Here is a 13,465-nt window from a genome sequence, read left to right as displayed (position 1 = left end):
ACTCACTCACTCACTCACTCACTCACTCACTCACTCACTCACTCACTTCATTCATTCATTCATTCCAGGAGAGAAATTCGAAGCATCCAATAGTATGTTCTAATTATACAGAAAACAATACATATAAAATAATAAAATAAAAAAATGTTGAATACACAGATTTGGAAAAAGACAAAATGCACAAGGTGGTAGGGAGTACTACATTCATGATTAACATTATATATGCATGCATACATACAAAACTAAGCATACATGCACATATACATGTATATACATATGCATATGTACATGTATATGTATATATACATACATATGCATCTGGGGTGCTGCAGATTTACAAGGCTCCATTTTTACTTTACGTGGAAGAGTTGAACAATCTGACGGCATGATGGACAAAGGACTTCCTGAATCTGTCCATGGAGCAGGGCTGGGACAGCAGCTTCTCTGCTTCATGATGACGTCATATAGAGGATGGTCAGTGTTATCAATAATGGATAGCAGCTTACTGAGGGCCCTTTTCTCTGCCACTGATGTAAGGAGCTCTGTTCCCAACGCAGAACCAGCTTTTCTCACCAGCCTGTTAAATCTACGTTTTAGATCTATGTTGTAAGATAATATGAAAATGTGCAATTGCATATCATGGATGGAATGTGTCAGACTAACATCTTCTTTACGTTATTGCCAACAGCAAATCTTTGAGCAGCATTTCTTAAAAAAAAAACTGTTTCTACTTGTTTCCTCACCTCTCTAAGAGACCAGCCCTGAATGTTTTTGTGCGTCACAGCTGAAGGCTCCATTGTCCCTATTTCTGGTTTACCAGTTGTTCCTCCTTACACCACAGAACACCAGGCTTGCCTCCAAATAAACACTGTTTTAATGATAACTGACTTTGTTATCAAACCATTGCTATTTGACCACTAAAGTCAGTCTCACCCTTGCCTGAAGCCATTTTCTCTGCCTTCATCAAAATAAATTTAAGAGCTCACACTTTGTTTTTTTACAGTATGTTACCTTGCTCACTTGTCAGTGATTTTGGAGTTTGGCCTAAAGTATCATCTCACTGTTACCCAGTTATTTATGTCTGTGCACAAAGTGAAAGAAGAACATGAAAATACAGTATTTAAAGCTTTAAGGAAAGCAGGGATTTGAGTGAAATTTATACATTTAACATCAACTTAAATAAACAATGAGTTATAAAGCTTATCAGGTTTTGTAATAATATACTTTTTAATCTATCACTGTATATGTTTTTGCCTTAGTAATACAATTAGGTCTCTAAGCATGTTGTAAATACCAGTTAAACTCAATTTTAGCTGTGAAAAATCCTTACTGTGTGTGACATTTGCTTACCGCCTTCATGGATATAGTTTCAAAACAGAAAAAAGCCAGCAAGAAATGGAATTTCCTGTGATCAAATGTTGATTTTGTCATCATGGTAACAATGTTCTTTCTCTTTTTCTTCTTACAAACATTTCCTTTCACCACACAGTTTGCGCTATCATCTTCCTGACATTCCACTCAGTCTTCTTTAGTCACAATGGGACCTAGTTGTGGAATCCCACAAGTGCTTTGTATTATTTTGGCTATTAAGACAATAAAAACAGTTAGATGTCTGGAATGGTTGACTGAAGACTAAGATGAGTCTGACTTGATTCACAATTGTTCACTGATTTGGTATTAGGTTGCCCTCTCTGGCCATCATTTTAGTAGTTCCCTTTGGTTTTGGCAGATGGTATATATCAAGATAAAGTCACAGCCAGTTGAGTTTTGCATTTTTATTTATTTTTTTGTTAATGATATGAGTATTATGTCTGCAGTCTTGAGGATGCTAGTCATTCTGTCTAGTCATGACCAGTCTGTCTCACCAGTTAGGCATTTCTTAGTCCACTGTGAGTCCAGCTCTTTGAAATTCTACTTCTGAAGCTAAAACCCATGAGACAATAGGGTAAATAGTTCTGAAAGAATGCTTTCAAAAGCAATCACAGCATCATTTTAGGACTTTCCATCAAACTAATTTAAACAAATCAAAGAGCTACACATTTAATTAGATAAAGGCTTTTTGTGTTGGAATACACCTTCAGGGATTTTGCTTTCTTTTATGGGCATTAAAAGTTCACAAATCTGACTGAAATATTTTTTTATGACAGATTCCAGCTCGTGCTTTAAATAAATCTGCATTTGGAGTCATTTTTTTCTCTCTTCTCCTCCCATCTAGCTTCCAAGCACTGACTTTACTAATCAGACAAGTAAAACCTGAAGCCTATTATGGTTCAAAAATGTAAATTTTGCTATTCTAGATGTTTAATTTACACTTGGTGTATTTTTATTTCTCAAGATTGCTCATGCTCTCTCTGGCTGGAGTTCACCCTCTGCAGTGCTTTGACAGAAACTAGGGCTGACTCAAACGTATTATTGTGAAACCCAGTGGAAACCAAAACACATTGGTAATCATGAGAAGAAGGAAAAAAAAAGTTGACATGGCACAATATTATTTATAAAGCCTGTATTGTTTGGGAATACTTATTAAGGTTTAGTCCGGAGTCTTTTTAAATAGCTATATTTTTGCTCTCTATCTGAAACTAATACATATGTACACCTATTCTCTCATCTAGCATCACTTATCACTTTCTTTTTAAATTATTTCTGTTTGTAGGATTCATCATAATTGGCATGTTTAAACCTTTTAGCCATAAGTTGAAGTTAGTCAAAGTTTCTTTATTTGTTGTTTGCACCATATTTGGTACATGTGGTGGAATGAAATCGTGTACACAGGGTCCCAGTTACAACCAACAAAAGTATAAATTGTAAAGAAAAACAGTAATAAGATCTAAGATATGAACTAAAAAACATGCTAAACTAAGAATACACTAAGCACTTCAAACCAGTACGCCCAACAACGGCAGCACGAACATGAGTCTGTGTGAGCACATGAGTACAATGAACACGGCAGCATGAAATAAATCGGCAGCATAAGATCAGCTGCCCATTTTTAGTTTTGTTCCCTGTTCAGTGATTTCTTAACTGTAGTACAGAGGCTGAACAGGTGTACTATGTTACTCCAACGGCACAACTTTATTTTCAACAATGGCGAAAGAGAAAGCAGCAGCTTCTTCATTGTTACAGCCACCTTCGCTCTACTCAAAACAGAGAGGGGCGGGGGAACAACACCCTCCTAGTACAAATACAACAGGCTCTGCAAATGCAGCTTCCAAGCTGACATCACTACCCCCACTCTGGATGATGGTTCAACCCCAAACATCACTCCAGCACAACACAAAGCATAATGCCAGATAAAAAACAAACAAACAAAAAAAACCCCCGTCATATATCAAATTCTGTCCCTCAGTCCACAGTCAGTGTGGGCTGCACAGGCGACCATTGAGAACGAATGTCCCAAAACAAATAAGTCCATGAAGAAGTGGGGTAAGAGTGACGAGCCTAAATTTGCTTAACTTAACACACACAAAATAAACAAACAAACAAAACAAACAAAAAAAAAAACCCCGCTGTGGATGCCAATCTGGGCAACTACCATTTCTTACACCCACAAGGCGTGTGGTATGACACACAACTGCAACAACATAAGGGCTCCTCTGTCTCTGCTGTGGTGTGAAAAAAAATCTTTATCTTCAGCACAGTAGTTTAAAGATAAACCAGCATTACTAATTGTTGGAGAGAAAGAAACTGTGTAACCAATAATAGTTTGGCAAGACAGTCTCCTAATCCCGCTTCAGAGGGCATTGAAAACTGTGGCTAAAGTTTAAACAAGAACGAGGTTCTGTTCAGTCGCCAGGAAAGCTGAGGTGTAAACAGGAACAAGCACTGAGAGACGCCCAAGCCTCAGTGGCTGGACCCAGGCCGCATCATTAGAACTGACATTCAGTTAAACACTGAGCCAACATCTTTTCTTCCCCTGTGCCAATCACTTCTGACTCACGCTAGACTGAACTGATGCCCATTGGCTGCCCAAGTACGACTAACGGACCACCCTTCTCCTGAGTGGACAAGTGCTTTTATAGCTGACATGCTGCTTTTTTTTCCCCTTACTGCTCTCATGCAAGGTGTGGGATTGTACAGCAAATATCAAAGCAAATCCACCCACTACTCAAACACTGGAATGACATATTCAATAGAAGTGGGAAGCTTAAGTTTATTGGTAAATTGGTTTCGTAAAATACTATAAAGATATTCTTTTTCTCAAAAGAGGCAAGTCACTGAGTTTATTCACACTTTGATTCAAGCTCTGAGGCCTCTTTCTCATTTTATCAATATTTCTTCTTTTATTTCCAAGACCAAAAAAAACCTACTTTTTTTAAAATACTCATATATCTGGACATTCAAAAAACAAAACAAAGCAAAACGACAAAAAACGTACAGTATATATCATGTCTTTTAGGAGTTCCATTATTTTGGAATATCGCTGGTTTCCATGGTTTTGTACACGTGTAGAAGGGCAGCTATGTGCCAAACCAAAGTTCACCAGACCCTTGCCTAGTTGAGAGGGTTTGGGCTTTTTCTGTCATTCACGCTCCAAGGCATTCCAGATGTCTGCCGCCATAGCAGCTCTGAATTCACTGCCATGCTTTTCTGTGGGTTTCAAGTGTCACTTTTAATTCATAGAGACTCTTAGTGCTTGCTTGGAACAGTTTAAGAAGTTAAAAAGTTGATGTCATATGAAGCATTACATGCAAAGCACAAATAATTCATCAACATATACAGACAATTAAAACCTTTTTCACACATCTTTAAGTTACGTTACATCACAAACATTGTGTTTGGAAGGAAAAAAGGGGAAATCATTTACAGCTGGTCTTCACCAACAAAGGTTTATGTAGCTAAATTAGCTTCTTTGTATTGCAGTTGATTGTGGCAGGTTTTCTCAGTGCCTATTACTGGTTTCTGTGCAGTGTACTGGCTGGCTATAATGGCACCATATTTGCTTACGGCCAGACAGGCAGCGGAAAAACCTTCACCATCACAGGGGGCGCCGAACGATACTGTGACCGTGGCATAATTCCTCGCACTCTGTCCTACCTGTACGAGCACTTCAATGAGGTTAGCTGAGTCTTGTCTGCTTTTCACTTAAACATTTGTTAAATGAAATGCTCACTTATTATAAAAAAATGCATGTAAATAATATAAATGTGCATTACATTTTGTAATCTTTATCATTTGCTATTGATTCCTAACAAAACTGTCAAAAGCCTCTTCCATACGTTAATGTATCAATCTCTTTTCTGGTTTTAGATCATTTAATTTTGCTTCACAGGACAGCAGCATGGTATACACCACACACATATCCTACCTGGAGATCTACAATGAGGTGGGGTATGACCTTTTGGATTCCCGGCACGAGGCATCTCGACTGGAGGACCTCCCGTCAGTCTTTAACACTATATATTTTTTAATGCTTTTCCCTTAATGCTCCAGTTTTTAATTTATCTTGCTTTTTTGTTCTGGCTGCTTTCTTGTTAATTTGTCTATTTCTTTCTTACTGTTCAGACTTTTCTCATTTTATTTTTTGTCTATAAATCACTCTACTAACTTCATCTGTTTAGAAGGTTGAATCTGATCTTCTTTTGTCCTTTTTGTTCCCTCTCTTTTTCTATTTTCAACACTTAATATTAAAGCAGGACTTCCAGGCACAGACCTAATTTTGAAGTTTGTCCTTCTGCTAAGAACCCAACTCAAACTTTAAATACCCACAAATCACAGTCTTCTGGAAATAGACAGTACCCGCTGTTAACCATGCTGTGGCTACACTTGCTGATTCAAGAGGAGGTTGTGGCACTGACATATTTTCCCTTTAGCTGTCTCTCCCCCTCCTTACAGTAACCCCTCATTTCTCGTTGACATACCAGCACAGTTTTTCTTATATTACGTACATTCCTACTCTTCATCTGTTTTCATCGTGCTTTCAGTTTTCCATTGTTTGAATTCCTGAAAATCTGCAAATTACCTTCATTCATGCCATGTTTATATCATTTTTGCGAAAGTACAATAATTAAATTATATTTAGGGCTGGCGTGAGTGTTTAGGAAAATTACCCTGCCAGGACACAGCCGCTTAATTACAATAAGATTAATACTGTTTTATCAGACCACCTCAATTACCTACACATGTTAACATAATTATCTGCATGTGTTCTCCAGTCATTCCTCCCCGTTCGACTTGTCAGTCAAACAGTCACGCTATCACATCACTGGTGGCTGGATGGAAATGATATAGTAGGACCATAGTAGTCATTCAGCTCCATCTGTTAAAGGACACTGTGTTTCAGATTGTCTTATGTGGGCAAGAAACAGCCACCTGTTTGTTTCTACAACCAAACCCTGCCTGTTATTACATTATGAACCCCCATATAGATAAATCACATGTCAGACAGGGCTACAGCCCACACTGACCTGCATATGTGGTCTGCATTTAGTGCCGCATGACGCCAAAGTGATTAGAGGTAAATAGTTGACATACTGACATAATTACTTGTTTTTCTGTTTGTTTGGTTATTGTGGTTGTCAGTGAACTTTGTAGTATTGCCTTCCTTTTATTTATATATTTATTTTAGTTTAAGTACTTAAACTAACTAGGCGACTGTGGCTGGGTGGTTAGAGCAGTCATCATCCAATGCAAGAGTTGTGGGTTCTATTCCACCAGCAGTCACATGCTGAAGTGTCCTTGGACAAGACACTGAACCCCTCGTTGCCTCCGATGTGTGTCCTATCGGTGTATGAATGTGCTAAAGCACTGATTATTTTTTGTACAGATCTAGTAGAGTGCTGTATGAATGGGTAAATGAGGGCACAGATTGTACTGTAGTGTAAAGTGCTTTGAGTATCTTGATAAGATAGAAAGGTGATATATATGTACAGTCCATTTATCATTCTTACATTCAGAATTTCCTCCTGGAGAATGTTTGTATAAGATTGCAACAAGTCTTTAATGCACAAAATAATCAAACAATTATACGACACATTTTGACCAGATTTAACATTATATTTGATAGTTATGTATAACTTTTCATTTTGGGCTTAGCTATAATAAGCTGTATTGCAAAACTGGCAGCAGTTTTATTTTTAATAACCAACTGTTCTTACATTGTTGGGATTTGACTGATTTGAAGCAAAGAAAATGTATTTTTTGCTTCAAAATCAATTTTGTACTTAACGTGGTTTCATGATTATAAATAGAATGCGTTAAAAAAGTAACACTTTATAATTTAATTGTAATGTCTCATGTTTCATTCTGAGGTATTGCTTTTGAAAACTTTAATTCCTTTTTTTTCTGGATGTAAATCACTTTTTTTTGGATGATTATTTCCTCTGATATCGGATGATGGCTCCGTGAACGAATTCCCATCAACCTGGTGGTGGTGCTCGAGTACCTGACCGCCGAGATCATGAAGCTGGTGGGAAACTCGGCTCATGACAAAAGGAGGACCGGGATCATACCCCGACACCTTCAGCTGTCTGTGGCGACGAGGAGCTTTCTGGCAGTCCTGCTGCCCAGGAGAAACAAGAGGCCCGCCGGATCTGACAGCAAGCTGGATCCGGGTGGACGGATCGGTATCTATGGCCAAATTCTTCGGATTCGCTGCAGGAGATCCTTCCTGCCCACAGCTATCAGCATCTAACAACTCCTGAATGAAACCAGAATGATGAGCTACAACAACACTTAATTTCCTTCTGGGATTAATAAAGTATTTTGAATTGAATTGAATGTATGTAGCAGCACGGTGGCGCAACTGGTAGAACTGCTGCCTCTCAGTGAGCAGGTCCTTGGTTCAAACCCCGGTCCAGGGGCCTTTCTGGGTGGAGTTTGCATGTTCTCTCCGTGCATGCGTGGGTTTTCTCCGGGTGCTCCGGTTTCCTCCCACAGACCAAAAACATGCATGTTAGGCTGATTGGTAACTAAATTGTCCCTAGGTGTGAGTGAGAGAGTGAATGGTTGTTTGTCTCGTTTGTCTCTATGTGGCCCTGTGATGGACTTGTGACCCGTCCAGGGTGTACCCCGCCCCTCGCACAGTGATTGCTGGACATGGGCACCAGCGACCCCCGTGACCCAAAATAGAACAAGCGGGTAAAGATAATGGATGGATGGATGGATGAATGGATGTACTATGAATGCTTTATGAAATAGTCTTTGTTAGACAGTTTTACACTTTTATTTTTTGTTTTAGAAAAGTAATAATAAGAGAGGATCCAGAACAGAACATCCATCTCAGGAACTTGTCTCTGCAGCAGTCGGCAAACGAAGAGGAGGCTCTGAATCTCCTCTTCCTGGGTGACACCAATCGTATGATTGCAGAAGTAAGAAACAAGGAACACACACACACAAACATGCAGGCAGTGTTCATCAGTAGTGTAAATAATAAGCAAAAATGCCACTGACCACTCCCAGGGAAAGTGTTATAAAAGTTATTTTTTGTTCCTGACATGCAATATGCATTCTGAAAGCTACCTTAGGACCCCTTTAAAATATTATTTTAGTTCTCTTTAGGCTCTTTCATCAGCTCCTTTCCCCTGTAAAAACAGTTTTTCCTCTGTAATTTATCTTTATGTTGTGGTGTTTTCTTTTTTTCCTCTCTACTTGTTCAGACTCCCCACACCGATTACTCTGAGGTGGGTCAGCTTTTGCTTTGTAACTTGAGGTTTTGGGGCGAAGAGCTGATCGCACCTTGTTTATTTCTGTTACTAGTTTATTCTAAAAAAAAAAAAGACAGTAAAAGTGATCTTGATAATAGGGTTCCAGTTAGTTTTGCTTTTCATTATTGAACTTTTGATGTGGCAGTTATTGGATATGTGACGACATTTCTTTCTTTCTTTTTTTTTTCTGAAATGGTTCAGTAGCTAGTTTGAAAAGGTTTTGTAAGATGATATAGTACATTTGTTAACCAGTAATCACACATTTGAACCAAAAGAAACCCATTACCAAAACAGTATGCATTTGTTGTAGCTACCTGGGGGACACTATCCCAGCCTTGTAAAACGAGGAATATTTCAGTTTAAATGCATTCTTAGCGTATGAGTTCCACCATGACCAGTGGACCCCACAGTATTCCACCCACACAGAAAGTTTTGCTTACTCGTTCTCTCTGGGACTTTATCACCAAGAAGTTTCTCTTGAGCCTAAAGCAAACAAAGAACCTCTAACATTAACTCATGTATTACAAAATGCTCCAAAAAGTTTGCGCTCCCCAACGGCTTTCAGTAAATTTAACAGCAATGCCTTCCTTTCTTCTCTTGATCTCAGCCATGTGGATAAAACATGACGCATTCATCCATGCCAAACTCAACAGACCATGAGCTCATTCTCTTTGAGGCTCAGCAATCCCCTCTTCCCTTTTATTAGACAGGAAATAAAATACATCTTCCCAACTCCTCACCCCTCTGTCAATTCAACAGGAAGTGTTTCCTCTCTTCTGGTCTTTTCTGACTCGCTTTCCTTAACTAAAAGTCTTGAGATGCTCGCCCTTCAGTGTAGGACACTTTAACTTCCTCCTGAACTTATTGCGGAGGGTAAGGTGTATAGTAGTTTGGCTAAATTCAAACTTTGCTCCTATTAACTCAGTCATTAATGCTGTGCATTTTTAACACCAGATTTCACTTTCTGCTGAGCCACTTCAGCACTGTGTGTGGTCAGTGTAGTACAGAACATGTGGTTAGTTCAGGCTCCAGCGAGGTTGCATTGTCTCGAAGAATTTCACAGCTAAGAGCACTTTTGAACTGTTTCCTCTGTATATATCCTTCCAGTTTATGATTGTTTAGAAAGAAAAAACACACACACACGCACCCTGCACCAGATGCCTGTACACGTCTGTTCTTATTTTTTGAACTTTGTCACCTCTGGTAAAATTAGAGTGAAGTGCACACTCGGACTCTCGTAGTGCCCAGTGTGTTGATAATTACTCTGGTTCAATTGAGATAACAGCCAAAGATAAGAGCAATTAAACTGCTTCTTATCTGCGAGCAGCTGCCAGTGTGTGTGAAGACTTTTAACTGTCAATCGTGAGCACTTGTACAGATTATTATTTTATTTAAAAGCCACTGATAATTTAAAGTATTTCTTTACTTAATTGAGTGCATAAAAGTATTTGAATAGTTCCAAACTTTTGAGCTGTATGTGAAATGTGTATGCTTTGGTTTTGGTTAGATTTTTTTCCCTCAAATTGTTTAAAATAAATGGCAGTTTTTATAGGTTTCCTTATGTTTAACAATTTTGATTTGGTTTGGCTACGTTAAGGCCAAATGTTTAGTGCAATTCATGATAGAATTGAGCCAGATCACCAAAAAAACTAGTAATAAAACACCTATGCCTAATGAATCATGACACCAATTATATAAGTATCGGTAAAACACGTTCGTGTTTTCTAGTTTTTGGTAAAATAAAATAAAAAATAAAAATATTATAATCTGTCTCATTTTTAACCAGCGGTAAACAACAACAATGTTACTTTTACTTTGTGCATTTGCAGAATTTCAAACATCTAAACCTTTACATTGTCTAAAATATTCACTCAAAAATCTTGTATTGACACTTAAGCAGATATTTTAATCTCAAATTTGAAACAATTTCAATATTTACATGAAGATTTATTTCATTAAATATTGAATATATGAACCTAACAGCCCAGTATATCATTTAAACTTATCTACAAACCTGATTAATGTTTATTATTGGTTTAGAGGTTGGAACCAATTCTTTTCTAAAGTAGGACTCTTTATCTCTACCCTTGACCTTCCACCTGTGCCTCATATATACATCTAAAGGCTGTCTCAAATTACAAAAGGCTACCCATTGGGTCAAACTCAGACACATGCAGAGTGAAGGGAATTTGGACAGAGGAAAGAGGTGACAACAGCAAGTTAAGATGGTGAAAGATCTGTCAGAAGCTGTCATAATCCTAACAAGCAAGTGTTGGCAAGTTTACGCCTGAACGAATTGTCAGTAAATACTTTCAAATTTAATGACCCAGAAATGTCTTGTGGAACTCTGCAACTTATTTTTCAAGCAGAGAAAAAAAAAAAGTTTGTCAAATAATACAAATGGAGAATTTCTGCACTGGTAATTGTGTATTTAAAATACTTTGATAATATTTTAGAATTTTCTAAAATATGCTTTACATCCTTTTCTCTTTGTCCTCCTCAGACTCCCATGAACCAGGCTTCCACTCGCTCACACTGTATTTTTACCGTGCACATCTGCAGGCGTGAACCTGGCTCGGCCACCCTGCGGCAATCCAAACTCCACCTGGTGGACCTGGCTGGGTCGGACCGGGTTAGCAAGACAGGTCTAGATGGGCAGCTACTCACTGAGGCCAAATATATCAACCTCTCACTCCACTATCTGGAGCAGGTGGACACTTGTATTTTTAATATTAAAAATAATAGACAGGTATTTTTACCCTTTCAGTTTGAGTGTGAGGATTTCATCATAAATTCATGTGCTTTTAAAAACTTCTGCATGTTTTAAATATCTGTGGTCAATGTCTCAAAAGCAAATCCAAACAAGAAATTGTGAAACTAAAATGAGGTGATCATGTATTGTTGAAGGCTTTCTGATATTTTCATATAATAGAGGTACAAAATAGCAACTGCAATTCTTTATTTCCTAGTATGCTCAGCTCCAGAACATTTTAAGTATGGCTAAAGGGAATAGCAACGTTACAAAATTGTGAAATCTTCAGCATCCCAATTTTTTTTATAACATGTCACTGGTTTGAAGTGCAGGGAATAATATGGTATAATCAAATGAAATAAAGATAATGATTCAAAATAAGAATTACCTTTTATTGTAACTGTTAAAATCAAAGTCGAAGTAATTGTAATAATGACTGATTTTATATATTTATAATTTCCTAACTATTTGAGCTTTCTCTGATTTGGGGTTGTAGAACTTGTTACTGTTCCCATGAGTATTTAAGATCTTTGTGTCAAAACGTGTGACTGCCACTGTATGTATTGTTTTACAAATATGTCTTTTACTTTGTTCTCCTCAGGTGATAATAGCATTGTCAGAGAAGAACCGCTCCCACATCCCATACAGAAACTCAATGTTGACATCGGTTTTGAGGGACAGCCTTGGGGGCAACTGCATGACGACTATGATCGCCACGCTGGCAGTTGACAAAAGGAACCTTGATGTGAGGATGAGCAACGCGGTCATTTTCATGCACAATATTCTGTTAAAAAATAAGAACAATAATTAAAAAAAAAAGAAAGAAACATGGAAAATCAATGGAAAATTGGATCAAAACATAAAGCCTATTTCAAATAAAGTCCTGAGTCAAATGGGATAATTTAGGAAATGCACATTATTTGTAAATGTCAATTGTAAATGTATGTACATAACTTTCTAGCTTCTCTTGAAGCAGCAGCATTTGCATTTATGTGTATTTTGCAGATAAATAATTAGGGATGCACAATCTTATCTGCATGGTATCGGTATCGGCCGATATTAGTGAAAATGTTAAATATCGGACATCGGCCATTCCATCAAAATAACTCACTGATATAAAAGGCTCTGTTTCTGTAAGGCGCTGTTTTTGTATGACCGTTCGATTGTTGTCATTGTGTTAGAGAGAGTAAATGTCATGAATAAATTTGACATTAAACATAATCCAAGTTGAAGTGTTACATCATTTTCAGCTACTTTTTTGGCATCTGCATTTGGTAGCAGGCTAAATTGACAAAGACCATGCAGAACAACATAGTATTTTAATTCCACAGCAGAGAAAGCTATGTAATCTCTGTAATTAGGTATCGGTATTGGTATCGGTTATTGACCAAATAAGTTATAACATATTGGCATATCGGATATCGGCCAAAAATCCAATATTGTGCATCCCTATAAATAATGACACATTGTTAAAACTGTTTTTTACCAGGAATCCATCTCTACGTGTCGCTTTGCTCAGCGTGTGGCTCTCATTAAGAATGAGGCGATACTGAATGAAGAGATGGATCCTGCCCTGGTGAGTCTGCCAGACACTCATACTTCAACAATTGCTTCAAACACCAATCACACCACAAAGGCATAACTTTTTTTTTTTTTCACATGACCAGACGATCCATTTAAACCATATGGCTCTGATGAGCCACTCATGTTGTAAGAACCGTGATTCTACTTGTAACAAAATCTAACCCAGCATGTGTCTAATCTTTCACCATCAGATTTAGATGTTTTTAGAGTTGCTCAGTCATTCTCAAAGCAACAGTTTTCAAACCTTCAAGACTCAAACTTCTATTTATCTCGTGATATTTAGACTGCACACTTGTCCTGTTTGCAATGCTTTCTATCTTGTTTACATGCAAACAGTTTTTATTTAGCATATTTTATCCTAATGCCTAACATCCTGTAGAGAAAAGAAATCACCAAAGAAGTAATGTGTACAACTATTTCTACACTTTGTTGAAAGAAAGTACAAACTGAATGCATAAAACAAGTTTTCTGTCCAGAAGTTGATTTG

General features: G+C 37.7%; 1 protein-coding gene across 1 annotated transcript in view; it reads left to right on the top strand.

Moving 5' to 3' along the window:
* The window catches only part of kif6 (kinesin family member 6), a 55,861-nt gene that overhangs the window by 4,800 nt on the left and 37,596 nt on the right, over nt 1-13,465 (top strand). The window contains exons 4-9 of the mRNA XM_037694568.1: nt 4,908-5,055; nt 5,270-5,379; nt 8,177-8,306; nt 11,146-11,352; nt 11,996-12,139; nt 12,884-12,970. Coding sequence (XP_037550496.1) covers nt 4,908-5,055; nt 5,270-5,379; nt 8,177-8,306; nt 11,146-11,352; nt 11,996-12,139; nt 12,884-12,970 — 826 coding nt within the window. The remainder of the gene's footprint in view (nt 1-4,907; nt 5,056-5,269; nt 5,380-8,176; nt 8,307-11,145; nt 11,353-11,995; nt 12,140-12,883; nt 12,971-13,465) is intronic.

Source organism: Nematolebias whitei, chromosome 21 (assembly GCF_014905685.2).
Source record: "Nematolebias whitei isolate Nwh7 chromosome 21, NemWhi1, whole genome shotgun sequence".
NCBI lineage: Eukaryota > Metazoa > Chordata > Actinopteri > Cyprinodontiformes > Rivulidae > Nematolebias > Nematolebias whitei.
The sequence above is the reverse complement of the archived record's forward strand: the minus strand, read 5'-3'. Positions and strand labels throughout refer to the sequence as shown.